Genomic DNA, 24906 nt, shown 5'->3' with positions numbered 1-24906 from the left:
AATTTCTGTGATCTTAATAAATTGCCTCAAAATAAATACAAAGTAAAAACCGATAGAATTATAGGGAGAAACTGACAAATCCAACATCATAATAGGAAGTTTCAAAACATGTTTCTCTATTATTAACAGATCAAAGAGACAAAACTCAATAAACAAAAGTTTGAAAATTACAATTTGAACTTGGATTTACTGGACTCCAACAATTAGAACCCTGCACCCAACAACTAGATAAACACATTCTTATCGAGCACACATGGATAATTTACAAAAACTGATGACATACTAGCCCATAAAGTATATGTTAACAAAGTTCAAAGACTCAGTATCATAAAATTCTTTTTTCTAACCACAATGCAATTACACCAGATGTTAGCAGAAGAATCAACCAAATTAGCTATTTAAAAATACTTTATAATAACTCATGGGTCGATGAAGAAATCATAATGGAAATTAAAATACTTAGAGCTAAGAGATAATGAAAATACTACATAATAAAATGTTGAAGATGCAGAGCAGTAGTTAGAACTTTTTAACCTTAAATGCTTATATCAGAAAATAAGAAATGATGAATACAAAACTCACTGAGTTTCAGCCTAAGAACTGGCAAGGGTTGGGGGTAGGGGATGAGCTGGAGAAGACAGCAAGAAGTAAAATAAAGGAGACGATAAAGACCAAAAATTAATGAACTAAGACACAAAAATATAATAAAGAGTATCAAAACACTCAAAAGTTCATTCTTTGAAAACATAATAGAAAAGGTTGTATATTGTCCAAGGTTGTATAATTTGTCCAAGGTTAAATGGCTAATAAATGTAAAAACCAGGATTTTAATCCAGGTAGTCCGGCTCCACAGTCCATGTAACTACTATTCTATACTACCCTCCAAAATGCTAAATTTAAAAATAAAAGACTGCTGAATTTGACTACAGTGGTGCAGTGGTTAAGAGGTCAGGCTGCTAACCAAAAGGTCGGCAGTTTGAGTTCACCAGCCACTCCTTGGAAACCCTATAAAACCAAAGCAAACTCGTTGCCACTGAGTCGATCCCAGCTCATAGTGACCCTATGGAAACCCTATAGGGCAGTTCTACTCTGTCCTATAGGATCACTATGAGTCGGAATCAACTTGATAGCAATGGGTTTGGTTTTTTTTTTTGGTAATCTTAATAACCTTCATGTATCATAAATATCATGAAACAAGCCAAGAGATAAGCTACAAAACAGGAAAAGATATATGTAACACATACAACTGAGAAAAGATTAGTATTTGGAATATATATTAAAAAAGTTGTACAAATTAGTAAGAAAAAGATAACAACACAATAGACAAATGGGCAAATGACATGAACTGGCATTTTCTAGAAGAGAAAACATGAATGACTACTAAACATATGAGAAGATGCTCAACCTCAAAAATAATCAGTGAAATAAAAAAATAAAAATATAATGAGATAATATTTTATGTGAATGAGATAGACAAAATAATACCAAATGCTGGCAAAGATATAGAGCTATAGGAACTCTTATATACTGCTGGTGGGATGTAAATTGATACAACCCTCTGGAGAAACAATTGGCTACCATCTTGTAAAGTTGTTGAACATCCATATACCCCATCACTCAGAAATTCCACTCCTAAATATATATCCTAAAGAAATTCTTGAACGTGTATATTCTGAAACATGCACAAGGATGCTCATAATAGCAAAAAGCTGAAAACATTCTATGTGTCCATCAACAGAAAAATGGAAAAATAATCTGTGGTATATCTATAATGCAATACTATACAGCAACAAAAATAAACAAGCTATAATTATAAACAAAAATGACTCTGAAACATAATACTGAATGAAAAAGGAATTTACAGAATGACTACATTTTTATAAAGTTCAAAAACAGGCAAAACTGAATATATCGTTTAGGTAGGAAGTCAAGCAGGTAGGCAGGCAGACAAAAAGATTATTAATATGAAAGTAGAACAAGTATATGTTTCATAGACTAAATCTTGACTAGGTCTCATTTGTTACTTTCTAATTTTCACCGTTTATTCAAGGATCACCTTTAGAAGAGACAAGAGAACCAATGTCAAACTTACCTGCAGAAACACTGGGGAAGTTCTCCTTGGCCATATAAAGGAAACAAAAATGGAGTGTTGCCATACCGCCCAAGACAACGAAGAAAGTTTTTGGTAGCTTTGAGACCATCTATGGTAGTGCTAGTTGCCTCTGATGTCATTGCAATTGAATGCAGGACAAAATGTTGGAGGTTGGGGGTTAATTTTTGAGTTTTTAAATATTCAGAAAATGTCATCTCCTCATATGCTATGAAAAGAAGGATGAAAATATATCAATTAAAATCAGAACTAAACTTCTATTTAAAACTACACCACAAAACATGAGATCAAGTCTGTTTAAATCACCTTCACAAAGGATATGAGTCATAATATTACTTTTGGAAAGAGACTTGATTGTGAAAACAAACAAAAACTATGAACAATCTCACTATCCTACCTGAATGATTTTAAACTTTAAATGATGGATCTTTGTTTAGTATTTTACTAAAAAATTAGAAACACATTAAACAACTCACTGGGTTTCCATGGTTGGCAATAATCTCCTTTATCATTAAAACTGCATAACAATACCAATAATTGCATTTGACAATATTAAATATGAGAAAAGAGAAATTTCTTGGCAAAAATAATGGTAGAGTAATACCTGATATTTTAAAAAACATATATTCCTTACTAAAACTAAGAATAACAGCTATGACTAAAAAGTAATGAAACTAATTTCTGTGTGGCTAGTAGAATCAGTCTTACTGCCCTATAATCATATCTCAAAACATTAGCAACCCCCTAGAAATTACTCCTTTAAATTAAGAAGAGAAAAAAAACATAATTGGACTATCAGTAACAGTAAATAAAATTCCATGACAAAAGACAAAGGCTTTATGGAAATAATGCATATAAACAAATAATAATTATAAAAATTACTGAGAGAACTTAAGTTTATACAGCCACTTGGAGAATAATTTGACAGTACCTAGTGGACTTGAAGGGGAGTCGCTGGGTAGCACAAGCAGTTAAGTGCTCAACTATTAGCCAAAGGCTGGCAGCTGGAACCCACCCAGAGGCCCCTGAAAAGACAGGCCTGGCGATCTGCTTCTGAAAGGTCACAGCCTTGAAAATCCTATGTAGCAATTCTACTCTGCACATAGAGTTGCCATGAGTTGGAATCAACTCGACAGCAACTAACCAAGTGGCCTTGAAGATTCAAGTGCAAGAACTAGATTGTTATTATTCCATCTAGTTAAAAATACTGCTGCATTTCTCATTATAACTTTATAAATTGTCAATAGTATATTCTGATTTTGGATAACTTTTCAAGCCCAATGCACTTAAAGTGTATAGCTCTGATACTAAACTGATATGTTCAATTTTCAACAAACTATGAAGTAACTGGCCCTATATTATACAGTGAGATGAATCAAAGTCAAGACAAGACACAACCCCTCTTCATATCCAGTTTTTTTTTCCAGTATCCCATCTAGCCTCTTTTATTTTTTATCAGCAAAATGAATAGTTCAAGATTCCAAGCCAAAGTAATCCTGGAAAGATGAAGAAACATATATTTTTTAATTATTGGGAAGAAAACGTAATGGAATAATGAAAAGGGAATACTGCCTATGAAGAACCAGTTGACAGTAGTATTTAACTGGCAAGAATAAAAATTAACATCTAGCACAGCCTTTCTGTGATAATGAAAATGTTCTATATCTGCACTGTCCAATGTAGTTACATAGTAGTTACTAGCCATGTACAGCTACTGAGCACTTGAAGTATGTTAGTGTGGCTGAGAAGCTGAATTTTTTATTTATTACATTTAATTTAAATTGAAATATCTACATGTGGCTAATGGCTAATGTACTGAAGAGCACAGAGTTAGAATGTATTTTAAACAGTAATAAGTGGCTTACTAAATTAGAATAATCATACACCTACTCCTCACTTATCGACTATCTCGTTATCTGACAATTTGCATTTACAATAGGAAAGAATCTACTATCCTACTATCTTGCGCATTAATGATGTACATCTGGCAGTAACGAATGCGAGGTATGAGGCGAGAGTAATGCCGGATGTGATGGTTAAGGTATCTGTCAACTTGGCTGGGCCATGATTCTTAGTGGTTTGGCAGTTATGTAATGATGTAATTTGGCAGTTACATAATGATATAATTTGGCAGTTATGTAATGATATAGTCATACTCCATTTTGTGATCTGATGTGGTCATCATCCATTTTCACATAACACCGATTTTCACATAACGACCTGGTCTTTGGAACTTAACCATGTTTGTAAGTGAAGAGTGGGTATATTAAAATAATAAGAAAGCTCAAATAATTGGTGAACACAATTTAATGAAATAACAATACCTTTATATTCATCAGGATGTTCCTCATACTCCATACAAAATGTAAGAAATTTCATTAGCATTCGCTTTTCTACCATAGTAAGTTGTTTGCTGTTAAAGACATCTGCTCTGGAGCAAGGAACCTGAAAAATATTATGATTTAAGTTAAGAAACTGCTTCCTAGTAATACATGTATTCTAAATAACATTTTTTTCCTTGAAGTATAATAGGATTAGTATTTCTATTCTAGTCAAGCTGTTTCATGTTACCTTCAATCAGTTCTAATGGCATCTGTGCTGATTTCAGAGCTAATTAAATTGTGCACTCTCTTACTTAATTCTGCCAAATTGCTCCTCTTATCATTAAAAGGCCAATGGTATCCCCCACCCCCGAACTGGGAACAAATGACAGCTCAAGTCTAGCAATACTGCCTAAAACTATTGCTTTCTCAACACCAACATTAAGCTGCTGTATAACTCATGAGAAAATTAACAGTACAAATTTTAATTGATGGATTGTTTCTGTCTGAGCAATGCCTTACCATTTATATTTGTAAATCACCATCCAGGATTGGAATTCAGTGCTTTACCAGGAAAACAATCTTATTTACTTATCCTTCCAAAATGAACCAAAATAGCTTAAGCTCATACCCAGTTACAATACCTGTTCCACTCTTCCTTCTCGAAATGCAAGAATCCTGGTAATATTTTTGAACTCTGCATACCGACTAACATTTGATTTGATTAGAAGTTCAATTAGCAATCCTCGAGAATACAGCAGCTGTACAAACGAAATATTTTAGAGGATGAAATAAAAGGTGAAATAGAGAAAAAAAGTGATAAATGCTAAAGAGATATATAATTCTATTTTAAATTATTTGTAAAAAGTACTATAACTACAAATATTATAATGCATAACAAAAATTGATTACAGGTTCACAATTGATTATCTGAAATTCAAAATCCAAAATTTTTTTCATAACTTGCTTGGAGCAAAATCTGACCCAAAATGACGTAAGGGTCTGCTGTCTTTGTTTACTCCATTTAATATGAATATTCACATATTTCACCACAGAAATATTAATGTGCTAGGTTATAGAGTGTTTCCTCAAACCCTGCTGAAAATGTTACATGATACACATAATCTGAATTACAAAACACAATGGGCCCCAAGGGTTTTAGATAAGGGACTGTAGACTGGATAAAGCCAGATGGTTATTAAGAAAAAACACTGTCTCCTGGATTTCACGCCTTCAAAAAAAAGAAAAAGGTTTGTGATACATTTCCACTGAAACAATCAGATTATAAAGTCTTTCTGTAATGTAGCAGTCTAGATTTATATGAGATATGTCTCTCTCTCAAGTAGTGAGGGTGATGACTATTGCTAACACGTATGTGAGGAATTGACTTAATCTTTCAACATCTCTCCTAACCAATCTCAGAGAGACAAAAACAATAATTTCAACAGAATATTATCTAGCACTTTTTAAATTTAACCATGTGGACACTGTAACAGCATTTGGGTAGCTCATATATCAAGATACTTTTAAATGTCTATAACTTGATAAATGTTAAAAATGTAAATGTTACATATATAATACGGGAGAAAAAGACAAGAATGTAATTAGCTTTACTGCAAAGAAAAAGGGAAGCTCAAAAATCAATCCAGACCATTAGTCTGAGCATCTAAGAGGTCAGTAAGGACTTGCTGTAAATCAATATCAGTTAAGTGAATTTTTATAAACTGTTATATTAGTTCAGCATTGTGCACAACACAACTGACATTGCATTTTTTAAGCTAATCCGATTACTCTGACTAAATAGGGGAAGTTACTTAATTATCTTCTGCTTAACATACTGTACAACCGATATAGCCCATGTTTTTAAGAATGTATTGCCAAGAGTCTTAATTACATAACTATAATTTTTAAATTACTTCAAATACCTTATTTTCTTGAAAAAACTAACACTTGAATTCAAGGATCCCTCAGTAGCCAGAATAATTTTATAAATATTAATATATCAAATTTTAAAATGTATTTTCATTTAATATGATCTAATAAAGCTTAAGATTCAAATTGCCTGCTTAAAAAATAATGCATTAGAGATATCACAGAAGTGTGAAAACAAAAAAAAATAATGCATTAGAGATATCACAGAAGTGTGAAAACAAATTTAAACTATGCTAGAACTTTGTTTCTAAAGCCTAAAAATAATAAATGCTTGGCATATTTAAACCTAAGCCTCTTTTTTACCACCCTCTAAGTGATCCACTACAACAATTTCACAGCAGTAAGAGGCTAAAAAATACTTCAATTTGATTAAAATAACATAAACTAGATTTAATAAACAACAAATTACTTCACTTGGCATGTTGGTTCCTATATTATTAAGGGTATGAACTTTCTTAGAAATGTTCTGTAAGAATTGTATCATTAATCATCTTCTGTACTAGTATAGGAGTCTAATACTATAAAATATTTTATTAGACTAACCTACCATAAGTTGTAAGATTACTTTTTAAAAGGGTATATACATGGATGTGTTTTGTAAACTGTAAAGTACCACTGTACTTGTTAGTTATTCAGTGATGACTTGAGATGAAATACAAATAGAAATGTCAAGCAGTTTGGAGATATCAAACTGGACTTTAGGAAGGAGTTGGTGCTTGAGACAGAAGTTTGGCAATCATCCTAAGCTTAGGTATAAAACTGCAATTATGAGAAAAGATGAAATTTCCAAGAAGGAGTGAAAGATTGCCCCAATACCATGGAAAACACTGCTTTCCACTCAGTGGACACTGAATAAATGTTCAATAATGACTAACATTAAAAACTAATAAACATCTTGTACTGCTATGCTTATAAGTTCTTTAGATTCTCCTGCCTTTATAGAATGAGTACAATAAATGATTATTGGTTATTTCTTAAATATACATACTCATGTAAAATATACAGGACAAAGTACAACTGCCTAGACTCCTCTGGACATTTTTATTTTTAATTTAGTCTAAGAGAACCAGTATTATTAACCATCCAAACCCATGGAAATACTCATAAATCTCCTTCAGAATCTCTTCAAATGTCTCAGTTTCTAATTTAACTTTTCCTCTACCACCATCATTCATGTTCTTATACAACTGGATAATTTCCACAGTAATTTCTAAAATTGAAACAGTATCATCTTCTACCATTTTCCTCTGTAACATATAGTCTGTATTTTAGCTACCATAAGCATTACAGACTTTTATGAGCTAGCCTTGATTCTGACCACCATTTATATCACTTTCTTCAGGTAAAGCATTCCAAATTCCAAGCAACTAATCCAAAATAAAATTTTCAGAACAATGCCCATTTACTACTTGATTACTTCAGTTTTTTGTTTTTGTTTTCTAATTTATTTCATTGAGTACTGCTCACAAGAACAGAAGACTAGTGAGCTATGACTAACTTCCATCCAGTGACTATGAGTCAATGTAACATGGAAAGAATGCCATATTTCAAAGTATGGCAGGGTCAAAGCAGATGGAAAAGGTGGGGTAGATGGTGCAGAAATACGAGGTAGGACCAAGACAGTAGCCAGTTCAGACCAAGACAGAATCAGATGCAGAGAGCTATGAGATAGAAAGAAGCAATGGATAGTAGAAAGATATTCATATCGTCAGCCATCAAGTACAAAGGGAACACAGTGTAAGGATATAGGATTGTATCAGGAATACATGAGGGGAATGCCTCATTCCTTCCCATTACCCTACCACTTGGAACTTTCATTAAGAGAGCACACAAACTGAAAAGCCGAGTTTTAAGAAAAAGTGGATGTTATTCCCTACTCACTCCTACTTTTGTTTTTCTCTACTTTTACCCAGTCCTTTATCTTAGACTTTTATGGTCATTAATCTTTATCTTACTAGTTTTCTACTCTTTTGTACTAAAAGCCTTGCTTCCTATAAAGCCAATGCAACATTTTACCCTCCTAAGACCCAGGGATCTCCTCTGAAGTCACAATGACCTAACATTAGACTTAAGGATGCAAACATCACCTAAGACACTAGCACTCTTCCCAGCCTCCCTGTCCCCATCACTATTAATCTCTGAAGACCTCAAACCTTAACACATGATTTTCAAAAACGCATTGGTTTATTTAGAATACTTGTTATGGATTGAATTATGTCCCCTTAAAATATGTATTGTAAATCCTTACCTCTATGCCTGTGGTTATAATCCCATTTGGGAATGAGTTGTCTTTGTTATGGTAATGAGGCAAGATTAGTGTAGGGTGTATTTTCATATATAAAAGAGATTACACAAGCAAGCGAGAAAGCAGAGATAGGAAAGGAAAGATGTCATGCCACATGAAGATCACCAAGGAGCCAGGAAACAAGCTGAAGAGACAAGGACTTTCCCCCAGAGCCGACCGAGAAAGCCTTCCCATAGAGCTAGAGCCCTGAATTTGGACTTCTAGCCTCCTAAACTGTGAGAAAATAAACTATCTCTGTTTGTTAAAGCTACCCACTTGTGGTATTTCTGTTACAGCAGCACTAGATAACTAAGACAATATTCATCATCATAAAACCCACTGCCATGGAGTCAATTCCAACTCATAGCAACCCTATGGGACAGAGTAGAACTGCCCCATAGGGCTTCCAAGGAGCAGCTGGAGGATCTGAACTGCTGACCTTTTGGTTAGCAGCCATAGCCCTTAACCACTGCACCACCAGGGCTCCACTCATCACTCATCATCATACACATGCAAAAACAGTTAATATATATAAAGACTTTTTAAAAAGTTCATTTAATAGATTGGCTGTGAATAACATGGATTTGTAAACAGGTTCATCAGAATTTCTCTTTTGATAGAATCCATAGTACCCACATGTTAGGAAAATATTAAGGTGGACTATGGGTTCAACCAGAAAAGAATGCTTGTGATATAGTACTGAACATTTTAATATGTTTTTAACCTACACTTAAAGAGTATTTTAATTTAATTATAAACTTCTAGCTACTATCTCTTTATAAAACAAATGCTCTACATTTCAGAAAATAAACTTAAGAAAATTGGGTTTATGGGACCAGGTGCTATTTTCAATCAATTAAAAGCTAGTGTTGTTCTATAATAAGATGGTAAAACTGGTACTTACCTTTGACACCAAATCAATATTAAATTTCCTGCCTTCTTTAACAATTTGCGAGTAAGTAATCATATTTTTCTTTGGTTGCTCTGCAGTGTTCTCTGCTGTAGGCACATTTTCACTTGTTTCCTTTTCTGAAGTTGCCTGCATGCAAGTTTTATCATTACAATCATTTTCTTTCTCCTCTATTGCTTCAACATCATTTACTTCTGGGGCACTCTCTGGATTACTGCTTGGAGTTTGTTCTGCAGGTATTTCACAGCTCACGGTGCTTAATGACTCATCTTCTTTAGGCAGGCAAACAGAATCTGCAGCTACTGTGGAGTTCACAGATGTCACAGAAGCATGATTTTTCTGCAGTGCACCAGCTTCTTCGACATCTTCATGTAAATCCTGACTAATAAGAAATTATAATAATAACCAACATCAAACTTTTGATAACTGTACTCTGGTACATGTATATATTGCTTTAACTTTCCATGGCAATTTTTATTTCTTTATCGTATTTTTCTTATCAAGTTCAGTGTGTATTTTCCCTTATGTGACCCAGACATTAAACATTCACCTGTTAAGGTTTCAAGAGAATATGAAAAACAATTAAGATTTGAAAAAAAAAGAAATTTCAAGGTTTAGGAGTCGATATCACATGTACATTTTTGAGTACTTAAGGCAGATAGGGGAATTATATTTTAGAAACAATCAACACAGTAGTGAAGAGCACAGTGTGGAGAAATCAGATCTGGGTTCAAATCCTGACTCTATGACTAGATAATACCACCTACCTCACAAGGTCGTTCTGAAGATTAAATGTGGTATGGCATGCAAACAACTTGGCACAGTGCCTGGTACATAATAAATAACAATGGTAGTTTATTATTACTGAGAAATTCTTTACTTGATGGTTTCACAGAGCTATCTTCAGTAAAGTAGAAAAAAACTTGTTGGCCTATCACAATGTAGTGTCTAACAGGTTCTTTCTGTATTTTTCCCTGCCATATTTTGTTTAAATATTGGTGTGTATTACTCTGCTGGAAGCCCCAGTTCTCAAGTTACCAGTAGAGTTAACATTCTCAGTGCATCATGGTGTTGACTGATACAATAGGTTACGATTCGGTCTGCCTGAATCATGTATTTCTCCACGATATTTTATCCTAGGCATGACCCACTATTTACACTGAGGAGCCTGAATGCTTGTCACCTAATCCAATGCCTTATCCATGACAGTCCCTGGGAAGTAAGCATCTGCTAATTGATTGCTCAAGAATTTATAGTACCTTATATTAAATCTAAACTCTACCCCATAAAATCTTCCTCTTCCTGTCTCCAAATCATTTTCTTTATCTACTATCTTCTGATCTTTTCCTACTTTCCAACATGTCAACTCTAACTCTCAATTTATCAACTCTAATCTCCATGCCTTGGCCCATATAATTTGTTTCTTCTGGGCTAGTCTTCCCAGTCCCCATATCACTATCTCCCATCCCCAAACATAACTGCATCCTTTAACAATCTATATATTCTAAGAAAAAGTTTAAATTTCACATCCAAAAAGTCACCCTTAACCCAATCGCACTCATCACTCTATTACTTCGTGTTCCCATTTTAATACACACACGCAGCTTACCTACATTTATTTATAAATTACTCTTTAAAAAACAAAACCACTGGAGGTCAGGAAGCAATTGAAAGACATATATAAAGCACTGAAAGATAAAAACTGTCAACCAAGAATTCTTTATCCAGCAAAATTATCCTTCAAAAACAAGGGCAAACTCAAGACATTCCCAGATAAGCAAAAGCTGTGGGAGTTTGTTACTACAATACCTGCCTTGCAAGAACTGCTAAAGGGTGTCCTTCAAGTGGAAAGGAAAGACCATTAGACAAACATCTGATCAAGTACACAGGGAAGAAAACTAAATATAAATAAATAAATAGATAAATAAAGGCATGATTGCCAATAAAGATAACGGCATGGGCAAACGAAAAGACTTATTTCAGGGAATTTTTAGTGGGTAAACTCAGTTGTTATGTACTACAAGCGTCAGTCATATCATCAAATGTATAAGAAATAAGTACAAAGCTATCCAAAGAGACACAGAACATATGATGTGAAAAGTGATACAGTAACAAAAAATGGGAGGTGAGAGGAGAGAATTAAGATGAGAATTTAAAGATGTTAATATTGTATGTTATTTGCTGTTTATATGTTAATTGTTGGTATCAAAGAAACATATATCACTGTAAACATAAGGTCTGAAATGGAATTTTTATAGATAATTTAAAAAATATACACAAAAAGTAAGAAAGAAGAAACCAAATAGACTCAGTATAAGAAAGCAAATTATCACAAATAATAACAAAATCCTAAGGAAGGTAGAACAAAGGAATTAAAAGACACACAAAAACAAGTAACAAAATGACAGAAGTAACTCCTTCCTTATCAATAATTACCTTAAATGTAAACAGATTAAACTCTGCCTGCAAAAGGCAGAGAGTGTCAAAATGGATTAAAAAAAAACAAGGTCCATCCATATGCTATCTACAAAAGACACATTAGGCCCACGGACACAAACAGATTAAAAGTGAAAAGATGGAAAAGAATATTTCACGCAAGTAGTAATCAAAAAAGAGGATGGGTGGCCATACTGTTATCAGATAAAATAGACTTTAAGTCAGAATCCATTATAAGAGATGAAGAAGGACATTATATATTGATTAAAGGGATAATCCTTCAAGAAAATATAACAATGATAAATATATATGCACCCAACATCAATGCACCAAAATATATAAAGCAAATACCGACAAAACTGAAAGGAGCGATAAACTCTACAATAGTAGAAGACTTCAACACACCATTGTCAATAACGAACAGAATTTCCAGAAAGAAAATCAGTAAGGAAATAGAAGGCTTGAACAATACCATAAAAAAAAATTAGATCTCATAGACATATATAGAAGTCTCTACCCCAAATCAAAACAATACACATTTTTCTTTAGTGCACACAGAACATTATCCAGGATAGACCATATGCTAGGAATGAAACAAGTCTCAGCAAGATTGAAATGATAAAAATTATCTTCTCCAAACACAAAGGAATAATACAAGAAATTAATGATACAAGAAAAAATAGCAAACATATAAATACAGGGAAGCTAGATAACACACTATTAAACAACCAATGGGTCAAGGAAGGAATCAAGAGTGAAGTAAAAGAATTCTAGGAGTTAAGTGAAAATGAAAATACAACACACCTGTCTTAGGTTGGGTTCTCTAGAGAAGCAAAACTAGTAAAATGTATAAATATATATATACAGAGAGAGTTATATCAAGGAAACAGCTCATGCGATTGTAGAGGTTAGAATGTCCCACGTCCGTGGATCAGGGTAGAGGCCTCTCCCAAGTCACACAGCCACAGAAGCTGGCAAGCCCAAGGTCGGCAGGTCAGAGAGCAGGGCTCCCACTCGCAGGCTGCGCAGATTGACAAAACCCAGGTTCAGCAGATAAGCTGACAGCTCAAGACCCAAGAACCAGAGATGAGACAACAGGAGGCAGCCACAGGATCCAGAGAGAGCAAAAAGCCAGAACGTCTGCTTATATTCACATGCAGGCCACACCCCCAAGGAGACTCCCTTTCATCTGATTTGCTACTCACAGTATATTCAATCATGGGAGTAATTACATTAAAACACTGAGAATCATGGCCCAGCCAAGTTGACACACAATCCCAACCATCACAACACCCAAAACAACGGGATACAGTGAAGGCTATCATCACAGGGAAATTCATAGCAATAAACACCTATGTCAAAAAAGAAGAAAGATCTCAAATCAACAGTTACTAAACAACCAATGGGTCAAGGAAGAAATCAAGAATGAAGAAAAAAAATTCTAGGAGTTAAATGAAAATGAAAATACAACACACCCAAAACAACAGGATACAGTGAAGGCAATCATCACAGGGAAATTCATAGCAATAAACACCTACATCAAAAAATAAGATCTCAAATCAACAGTCATACTCTACAACTTGAGGAACTACAAAAAGAAGAATAAATTAAGTCCAGACCTACAAGAACAAAGAAAATCAGAATGATCAAAGAAGAAATAGAGAAGAGGAAAAAAAATAGAAAAAAATCAACAAAACCAAAAGATAGTTCTTTGAAAAGATCAATAAAATTGACAAACCATTCGATAGACTAACAAAGCAAAAACATGTTATTAGGTGCTGTCAGTGAAGCCCTGGTGGCGCGGTGGTTAAGAGCTCAGGCTGCTAACCAAAAGGTCGGCAGTTTGAATCCTCCAGGAATTGGTCCCTCTTGATAACAGGTCCAGAATAAGTGTTGAAGTCTCGCCATCCTCTCTTCTAAGAAACATTCTGGCTGCACTTCCTCCAACACAGATTTGTTCATTCTTCTGGCAGTCCATGGCATATTCAATATTATTCTCCAGAACCAGAATTCAAATGCATCAATTCTTCTGTCCTCCTTTTTCATTGTCCATCTTTTGCATACAGATAAGGTGAGTGAAAATATCATGGCTTGAGGGTTTGAAACATGGCAGATGACGTGGACCAGCAACAAACTACCAACACAGTAGAGGAGCCCCTGGATCTCATCAGGCTCAGCCTGTATGAGCATATTTATGTGAAAATGCGAAATGACTGAGAGCTTCGAGGAAGATTACTTACGATCAACATTTCAATATGATATTGGGAGATGTGAAAGAAACTGTTCAGGGAAAAGGTGTTGTACTAGTTGCCCCTCCATTGAGAGCTGGCTGAAATAAAGGATTTATCCTGTGTGCAAAAGAGGAGGCTTTTTACAATTGCCTCTTTAACGTAGAATATAGTCAAAAGAGAAACCTACACAAATTTTGATATTCAAAAATGGCCAGGGATTCTTCCCCTCCTAAAATGAATTGATGTGCAGATAACTCACAACTTCTTAAGCTAAACGGTATTTTTATTTTTCTCCAACCCTTCCAACAGATGTAATCATGAAAATGCAAAACTCTTTTGGCAGATAACTTCAGATGCTTTTTCTTTAAATTAAATCTGATTTTTTGCTTTTTTTTTAAAAAAAAGTCATGGCTTGGGTCAACACATCAAAGTAACATCTTAGCTCTTTAAAATTTTAAAGGGATCTCTTACTGCAGATTTTCCCAATGCAATACATTGTTTGATTCCTTGACTTCTGTTTTCATGGATGTTGACTGTTGATCCAAGTAAAATATAATCCTTGACAACTTCAATATTTTTTCCGCTTATCACGATGTTGCTTATTGGTCCACTTGTGAGGATTTTTGTTTTATGTTGAGGTGTAATCCATACTGAAGGCTGTGGTCTTGAGCTTCATCAGTAAGTGCTTCAAGTCCTCTTCACTTCTGGCAAGCAAGGTTGTGTCGTCTGTATTTTGCAAGTTCTTAATGAGTCTCTCTCCAATCCTGATGCTGTGTTCTTCTTTAGTCTAGATTTCGTATTATTTGCTCAGCATACAGATAGAATACATATGGTGAAAAGATACAACACTGACACATACCTCTTCTGAGTGTAAATCACGCAGAATCCCCTTGTTCTGTTCAAGACTGCCTCTTGATCTACGTACAGGTTGCACATGACACAATGAGAGTGTTCTGGAAATCTCATTCTTGCCAGTGTTATTCACAATTTGTTATGATCCACACAGTCAAACGCCTTTGTGTAGTCAATAAAACACAAGAAAATATTTTTTCTGGTATTCTCTGTTTCAGCTAAGATCCATCAGAAATCAGCAATGATATCCCTCATTCCACATCCTCTTCTGAATCTGGCTTGAATTTCTGTAGTTCCCTGTCGATGTACAGCTGCAGTCATTGCTGAATTTTCTTTAGCCAAATTTTGCTTGCACATGATATTAATGATACTGCTAGATGATTCCTGTATTCCATCAGCTCACCTTTCCTTGGAATGGGCACAAATATGGACCTCTTCCAGTCAGTTGGCCAGGGAGCTGTCTTCCACATTTCTTGGTATAGATAAGTGAGAGGTTCCAGCGTTGCATCCATGAATTGGAGACATTACAACAGATCCAACAGAAATAAAAAGGATCATAACAAAATACTACGAAAATCTGTACTCCAATAAATTCAAAAACGAAGACAAAATGGACAAATTCCTAGAAACACATAACCTTCCTAAACTGACACAAAAAGAGGTAGAAAATCTTAACAGACTCATAAGAAGAGAAGAGATTTAATCAGTAATAAAACGTCTCCCAACAAAAAAAGCCTTGGACAAGACAGATTCACTGGGGAATTTTACCAAACATTCAGAGAATTGACACCAATCTTGCTCAAACTCTTCCAAAATATAGACAAGGAAGAAATACTCCCTAACTCATTCTATGAAGCCAGCATTATCCTGGCACCAAAGCCAGATGAAGATACCACAAGAAAAGAAAACTACAGACCTATAGCCTTCATGAATACAGGTCCAAAAATTCTCAACAACATACTAGCGAACAGAATTCAACAATGTATTAAAAGAATTACACACCAGGACCAAGTGGGATTTGTTCCAGGAATGCAAGGATGGTTCAACCTTAGAAAATCTAGCAATGTAATATAACACATTAATACAACAACAACAACAAAAAACCCACATGATCATCTCAGCAGATGCAGAGAAGGCATCTGATGAAATCCAACACACTTTCCTGATTAAAAAGTCTCAATATGAAAGGAATGGAAGGGAAGTTCCTCGACATGATTAAGGGCATCTATGAAACACCAACAGCCAACATTACACTCAATGGAGAAAGACTAAGTTAGAGCCTTCCCCTTGACAATGGGAATGAGACAAAGATGCCCGCTATCACTACTTCTATTCAATATTGCACTGAAGTCCTAATCAGAGCAATAAGGTATGCAAGAGAAATAAAAGGTTTCCATATTGGAAAAGAAGTAAAACTATCTCTATTTGCAGATGACATGATCTTATGTATAGAAAAACCGAAGAACACACAAGAAAGCTTCTAGAACTAGTAGAAGAATTCAGTAAAGTTGCAGGCTACAAGATCAACACACAAAAACCAGTCAAGTTTCTATATACCAACTAAGAGAAATATGAAAAGAAAATCAAGAAAACAATTTCATTTACAGTAACACCTAAAAGAATAAAAAATACTTAGGAATAAGCCTAACCAGAGATGTAAAGGACTTATACAATGAAAACTATAAAACACTGCTGCAGGAGATTAAAAAAGAGCTAAATAAATGTAAAGACATTCTGTGCTCATGAACTGGAAGACTTAATATTGTGAAAATGCCAATACTACCAAAAGTGATCTATAGATTCAACACAATTCTGATCAAAATTCCAACAGCATTTTTATGGAAATGGAAAAACTAATCCTCAACTTTATATGGAATGGCAGGAGGCCCTGGATAGCCACAGCCATTTTGAAGAAAAAGTACAAAGTAGAAGGCCTCACACCCAATACTATACAGCTACAGTAAACAAAACAGCCTGGTACTGGTTTATGATAACACACAGACTAATGGAAAAGAACAGAGAGCCCAGTAATAAATCCATACATCTATGGTCAACTGATTTTCAAGAAGGGTGCTAAGTCTATTCAACGGGGAAGGAACAGTCTCTTCAATAAATGGTGGTGGGAAAACTGAATTTCCACATGCAGAAGAATGAAGCAAGATCCATACTTAATATCATACATAAAAAACTAATTAAAAATGGATCAAGGACCAAAACATTAATCCTAAAACCATAAAGTTCTTGGAAAAAAAATATGGAGGTGAAGTTATTGGACCTAATTTTTTTTGTAATGTTAGACTATCAAATACAACAAATGCACGAGCAGCAGAAGACAAAATATATAATTGGGACCACATAAAAATTAAATACTTATGTTCATCAAAGAACTTTATCAAAAGATTAAATAGACAACCTACAGACTGGGAAAAAAATCTTCAGGAACCATATGTCATATAAAACCCACTGCCACTGAGTTGATTCCAACTCATAGTGACCCTATAGGGCAGGGCAGAACCCATAGGGTTTCCAAGGAGCAGCTGGTGGATTCGAACTGCTGACCTTTTGGTTAGCAGCCTGAGCTCTTAACCACTGCACCATCAGGGCTCCATATATCCAATAAGGGTCTAATATTCAAAATATACATAAAACTTCTACAACTTAACAACAAAAAGACAAATAATACTATTAAAAAATTGGCAAAGAACATGAACAGACATTTCACCGAAGAAGATACTCATGAGGCCAATAAACACATGAAAAGATGCTAATCATCTCTAGTCATCAGAGACATGCAAATCAAAACTACAATGAGATACCACCTCTCCCCTACTAGAATGGCAATGAACAAAAAAACAGAAAATAACAAATGTGGGCGAGGATGTGGGAGATCAGAACCCTTATTCATTGGAGATGGGAATGTAAAATGGTACAACCGTTGTGGAAAACAGTATGGCAATTCCTCAAAAAATTAAAATTCTGATCTACTTCCATAAATCAGCCAGTGAACACCCTATGGATCACAATGGTCTGATCCATAACTGATTATGGGGATGCCGTGGGACCAGGAGTTAACGTTGCCATTGTGCAGGCAGTTGTCAAGAGTTGGTGGCCAATTTGATGGCAGCTAACAACAACAAACTATTAACTAGAACTCCAGGCTGTGTACTTGGAAAACCAGATAACCAGAGACATTAAACATGCATGTATAAACTTAAATAAAAAAATAAATAAAGTTAGAACTACCTTGTTGTTGCTGTTGTTAGATGCCATCGAGTCGGTTCCGACTCATAGAGACCCTATAGGACAGAGCAGAACTGGCCCATAAGATTTCCAAGGAGTGGCTGGTGGATTTAACTGCCAACCTTTTGGTTAGCAGCCAAGCTCTTAACCACCACGCCACCAGGGCTGACCCAGCAATTCCACTCCTAGGTATATAGCCCAGGGACCTAAAAGTAGCGACACAAACAGACATATGCACACCTATGTTCGTTGCAGCATTATTCCCAATAGCAAAAAGGTGGAAAGAACCTGAGTGCCTATCAGCAGATGAATGGATAAACAAAATGTAGTACATATATCCAATGGAATACTACTCAGCCACAAGAGAAATGAAGTCCTGATACATGCTACAGCATGTATGGACCTTGAAGACATTATGCTTAGTGAAATAAGTTAATCACAAAAGGACAAATACTGTATGACAAGAACAATATATAGAGACCAATGTATATGAGTGGTTACCTGGGGTGGGCGGGGAGCCCTGGTGGCGCAGTGGTTAAGAGCTCAGCTGCTAACCAAAAGGTCGGCGGTTCGAAACCACCAGCCACTCCTTGGAAACCCTATGGGGCAGTTCTACTCTGTCCTGTAGGGTTGCTATGAGTTGAAATTGACTCGATAGCAATGGGTTTGGTTTTCTGGTTTGGGGTTGGGGGAGAGAGGGAATCATTCTCTGGAAAGTAGTGGGTTTATGTTTAGGGTGATGAGAAAATTTGCATCCATTAAGGGTAATCATTGCACAGCTTGACGAATGTAATTGATATCACTAAGTCATACAACAGAAAAAGAGCAAAACAGTAAATATAGTGTTACACACAACAGCAACAACAACAAAAAGAGGCTAAAGCTGCTGATACTATTTAGGTACATCCAAACACCTTATGGAATTAGTTCTGCTGGTTTGAAGGTTCAGGGTCATGACTTCGTGGGACTGTCCAATCAACTGGCCTAATACTGTTTTGAGAATTTCTGTTCCACTCCCTGGTTTGGTGAGTAGTACCTAGGATCTTAAACACCTGAGAACGGCCATCCAAGATACAACAATGGGTCTCTATTTCCCTGGAGAGGCAAAGGAAGAAGGAGACCAAGGAATCAGACAGGGAAGTAGACTACAGGTCTAACTACTTCTATGAACTATTGCCTCCTTTGCCATGAGACCAGGAGAACTGGATGGTGCCTGGCTACCATTACCGAATGTTTTTATCAAGGACTCAGTAGATGAATCCTGATCAAAAGGGGAAAAATGTAGAACAGAATTTCAAATTATTTCAGAATCCAGACTTATTGGATCTATTGAGACTGGAGGAACTCCTGAATCTATCACTCTCAGGAAATCTTCAAACCATGAACCAAATTAATCCCCCGAAGACATCTTTAAACTAAACAACAGTTTTGCTAAATTAGTAAAGAATATTCGCTATGAGCATTGTGCTCTTTTAAAGAATTATCTGTATGAGAGCAAACTGACAACAGTAACTCTAAAGTATAGACGAGAAGTTTAGGGGGTAGTGAGTCTATGTCAATGGTGTTGACGCACACGGGTAGAGACAGCGAGAATGGTGACAGAACGTGAAGAATGTAACCAATGTCACTAAATTGTACCTGTAGAAATTGCTGAATGGGGTACATGCTCCGCTGTGTATATTTTCACCAAAATCAAAATTAGAAAAAATTTTAACTATCAAAATAGATTTCAAACATTAAATCTAATGTCATTTATATTGCTAATTTGAACTTCAAAGGCCATTTACAATACAGTACAATATTTTTGAAATAATTTTATCTAACCGCAACTACTGAATACTACTTTGTACAAATGCATTTGGAACTATGGGCTATAAATTATGATATTATCCAATATTGCTCATCAATTAGTTGTAGTAACAAAGGAAAACCTCAAAATGAATGCGTCTTATTAATGCCCTGTAATAGTTTGGCTCCCCTTTCAGATGAGTCAAATGAAAAATTGCCAACAAGCTGGTTAATTTATTTAGCACAGGTTTTCATATTTCTCAGCCAGCTGCACCATTTTCCCAATACTGCATTTTACAAAAAAAATGTATTCTTTTACTCTGATGCATGCACTCTGTTCTAAGGCCATTCATTTCTGATTTGCACCATATATGTTACACTGCTACCCAACTGTTTATTCCTGCAAATAAATGTTTAATGGCTACTCATAAGAGTTATAAAAATTAGACTAACCAGAACTTGTGGTTTCAGAAAATAGTAATATAAAAAAAGCACTGTAATCAATTTTGAATTGCTGCAATATATTGGTAGATATAGTTCTCTGTTTGGTACCAACTTAAAATGCTAACACATACTGTAGAATGCAGCTGAAATATCAACCTCTGTCACATTTCTACAAGAACAAAATTCCATAAGGCAGTGTACAACAGGCAGTACTGGTTGCTTACTGAACAACCACTACCCTCTTTCTCCTTGCTACAAGAGCTCAAATTCTGTTTCAGTATCAGGCAGAAGCTGCCTAGTCTTAGGGCATCGATCATGATGGACAAAATCAGTTACGGTAATTTCACTTCCCTCTGCTAAGTGACTGATTTAGAGATGGGCATGTTACCCAGTTATAGCCAAGGAGGAACAGTCTGCTGGGGACTACTGGTAAAGATTTTCAGTAAAATAAAAAAGAGTATACTCATCTTAGGGAAAAAGTTTCCTAACTTCATTTCCTGTTTAGAGATCTTTTGCAGTGTGAGAACGTATTTGAAACCATGGCATCCATCTTGTAAACCTGCACAGAAAGCTAAGAGAAATACAGAGGATGTGATCCAGAGTTCTGATATAATAAAACTGTTCAATTCACTAATCCTGGATTGACTTACTACTTCATAACTACTTATCTATCACCCAACCATCTACATTTATGTATCTACTATGTAAACCACGGCTGCCTCTAAATTGTAAAGAATATAGCTGATTTTTCATTTCCTTTATTTTTTACTCCTTTTTTTCTTATTGGTATTATTCAATATTTGCACAAAAATTTCACATAACTTGAGGCAGAGCCAAGATGGTGGACTAGTTAGACATACTAAGTCATCCCACTGCAACAAAGACCCAAAAAACCAAGTGAAACAGATAAAGTCAATCCTAGAACCCTGCACCTTAAACGAATGGATAAGTATTAGATTAGAAATCACTGAGGAGAAGAATAAACTGATGATAGAAAAAAAGGGAAGGAATAGAGATACAGAGTGGAGGTTCCTGACCAAACGACATGACTCAGTGTTGCCATCCTGGAATAAAGTCAATAAGCCCACACGCAGAAAGGCACCTCCATAGAACTCCCAACAGGAAATTAAGGGAATTTGTAAAAACCAAACCAAACATACAGGAACTATTAAACAGAGTCCTTTGGTTAGAGAACCAACATCAGGCAACAACCTGAATAGAGGACACAGATCAGTATCAGCCAAATACTGACCTAGGTAATGAACTCTCAAGGATAAAACAAAGCTAAAAGATTCAGAACAGGGAACTAGAGATGTCAATATGTAAATGGAAACAATGTCAGAACAATAAAAGGGGGAATACATGGTGTAGATATAGAATTTAAAATGGAGAGTACGTCAAGGTGATATCAAGTAATAAAAGACTGGTCCAAACTTAGGAAGACAACAGAAAATTACAAGGTAACCCTGAAGAAAGTTAACAAAACCAACTCATCAAAATAAAGAAGAAAAATATAAAGTCTCAGTAAACACAAAATCCATAATAACAAAAGAAATGAAAAGAAATTTCACAAACAAAAAGAACTCAGCGCAGCAGAGAAAGAGGAAAAAACGAAATGTCAGCACCCCAAAAAAAAGAAACACTACAAAATGACAGCAATAAACTCACACCTATCGATAATCACACTGAATGTAAATGGCTTAAATGCACCCAAAAAGAGGCAGAGAGCGACAAAGTGGATTAAAAAAACAGGACACATCAATATGCTGTCTACAGGAGACATACCTTAGACACAAAGACATAAATCTATTAAAAATCTAAGGTTATAAAAAATATACTAAGCAAACAGAAATCAAAAAAGAGCAGCAGTGGCAATATTAATCTCAGAAAAAAGAGACTTTAGGGCAAAATTTGCCATAAAAGAAAAGGAAGGACATTATATAATGATTAAAAGGACAATCCACCATGATGACATAACCATAATAAATACCTATGCACCCAACGACTGGGCTGCAAAATACATAAAACAAACTCTAACAGCAATGAAAAGACAAACTGAAAGTTCCACAGTAATAGTAGGAGACTTCCAATACATCACTCTCGGTAAAGGTCACAGAACATCTAGAAAGAAACTCTGCAAATATACAGAAGATGTTAAGGACATGATCAACCAATTTGACCTCACAGACATATATAAAACAATCCACTCAACAGCAGCAAAGTATACATTCTTTTCCAATGCACATGGAACATTCTCCAGAATAGACCACATCTTAAGCCACAAGGCAACCCTCAACAAAATCCAAAACACTGACATGATACAAAGCATCTTCTCGGATCACAAAGACATAAAAGTAAAAATTATTAACAGGAAGAATGAGGGAAAAAAAAAACAAATACACAGAAACTGAATAACACCTTGCTTAAAAACCACTGGATAATAGAAAAAAATCAAAGATGGAATCAAAAAATTCCCAGAAACAAATGAGAATAAAAACACAACATACCAAAACCTTTGGGACACAGCAATGGCAGTGCTCAGAGGATAATTTATAGCAATAGATGCAAATATCAAAAAAGAAGGGACAAAATCAAAACATTAGGTATACAACTTGAAGAAACAGACAACAGAAAAGAAGCCCACAGCCACCAGAAGAAAGGAAATCAAAACAGAAATAAATGAAATAGAGAATAGAAAAACAAAGAAAGAATTAACAAAACCAAAAGTTGGTACTTTGAAAGGATGAACTAAATTGACAAACCACTGGCCAAACTGACAAAAGAAAAACAGGAGAGCACATCAATAACCAAAAAAGAAATGAAATGGGGGACATAACACTGGACCCAATCGAAATAAAAAAGATCATAACAGAATACCACGAAAAACTATATTCTAACAAATCTGAAAACCTAGAGGAAATGGACAAATTTCTAGAAACACAATACCTACCCAAATAAAAAATAATGTTGAAAATCTGAACAGACCGATAACAAGAGAAGAGATTCAAAGGGTAATTAAAAACTACTCTCAACAACAATGAAGAAAAGCCCTGGCCCAGATGGCTTCACTGGAGAATTCTATCAAACATTCAGAGAAGAGCTTACACCAGTACTACTCACACTATTACAGAACACAGAAAAGGAAGTGACACTTCCGAATTCATTCTGTGAAGCCAGCATAACCTTGATACCAAAACCAGGTAAACACACCACGAAAAAAGAAAATTATAGACCAATATTTTTCATGAAAATAGATGCAAACATGCTCAATAAAATTCTAGCCAAAAGAATTCAACATCGTATCAAAAAAATAATGCACCACAACCAAGTGAGATTCATACCAGGTATGCAATGATAGTTCAACATTAGAAAATCAATCAAAGTAATACACCACATAAATAAAAGAATTACATGATCATCTCAACTGACAAGGAAAGGCATTTGATAAAGTCCAACACCCATTCCAGATAAAAACTCTAGCAAAATAGGAACAGAAGGAAAATTCCTCAACATAATAAAGAGCATCTATACAAAACAAATGACCAACATCATTCTTAATGGAGAGAGGCTGAAAACATTCCCCTTGAGAACAGGAAAAAGACAAGCATGCCCTTTATTACCATCCCTGTCTAACAATGTGCTGGAAGTCCTAGCTAGAGCAATAAGGCAAGAAAAAGAAATAAAGGGCATCCAAATTGGTGAAGAAGAAGTAAAACTGTCCCTATTTGCAGATGATATACTCCACATAGTAAACCCAAAAGGCTCCACGAGAAAACTACTGGAACTAATAGAAAGATTCACTAGAGTGGCAGGACACAAGATAAACATACAAAAATCAGCTGGATTCCTATACACCAATAAAGAGAATGACGAAAAAGAAATCAGGAAAACAATACCTTTTATAATAGCCCCTAAAAAAATAAAATACTTAGGAATAAATCTAACCAGGGATGTAAAAGACCTACACAAAGAAAACTACAAAACACTACTACAAGAAACCAAAAGAGATCTACATAAATGGAAAAACATACCATGCTCACGGATAGGTGGACTCAACATAATGAAAATGACAATTCTACCCAAAGCAATTTACAAACACAATGCAATACCGATCCAAATATCAACAATATTCTTTAAAAAGATGGAAAAACTAATCATTAACTTTATATGGAAAGGGAAGAAGCCCCATATAAGTAAAGCACTATTGAAGAAGAAGAATAAAGTAGGAGGACTCACACTACCTGACCTCAGAACCTACTACATAGCTAGGGTAGTCAAAACAGCCTGGTACTGGTACAACGACAGATACATTGACCAATGGAACAGAATTGAGAACCCAGATGTAAATCCATCCACCT

The 24906-nt window shown here is 35.2% G+C and overlaps 1 protein-coding gene across 2 annotated transcripts in view; it reads right to left on the bottom strand.

Moving 5' to 3' along the window:
* Positions 1–24906, bottom strand: part of CHM (CHM Rab escort protein) — a 256180-nt gene that overhangs the window by 128111 nt on the left and 103163 nt on the right. For both annotated transcript variants that reach the window (XM_004378872.2, XM_023733595.1), the window contains 4 exons: positions 9552–9939; positions 5076–5192; positions 4435–4555; positions 2093–2318 (listed from right to left, as the gene is read on the bottom strand). In XM_004378872.2, the coding sequence (XP_004378929.1) occupies positions 2093–2318; positions 4435–4555; positions 5076–5192; positions 9552–9939 (852 nt within the window). The remainder of the gene's footprint in view (positions 1–2092; positions 2319–4434; positions 4556–5075; positions 5193–9551; positions 9940–24906) is intronic.

The sequence above is a fragment of the Trichechus manatus genome, unplaced genomic scaffold (genome assembly GCF_000243295.1).
Source record: "Trichechus manatus latirostris isolate Lorelei unplaced genomic scaffold, TriManLat1.0 scaffold00060, whole genome shotgun sequence".
Taxonomy (NCBI): Eukaryota; Metazoa; Chordata; class Mammalia; order Sirenia; family Trichechidae; genus Trichechus; species Trichechus manatus.
Note: the sequence above shows the minus strand (reverse complement) of the source record. Positions and strands in the feature narration are given on the sequence as shown.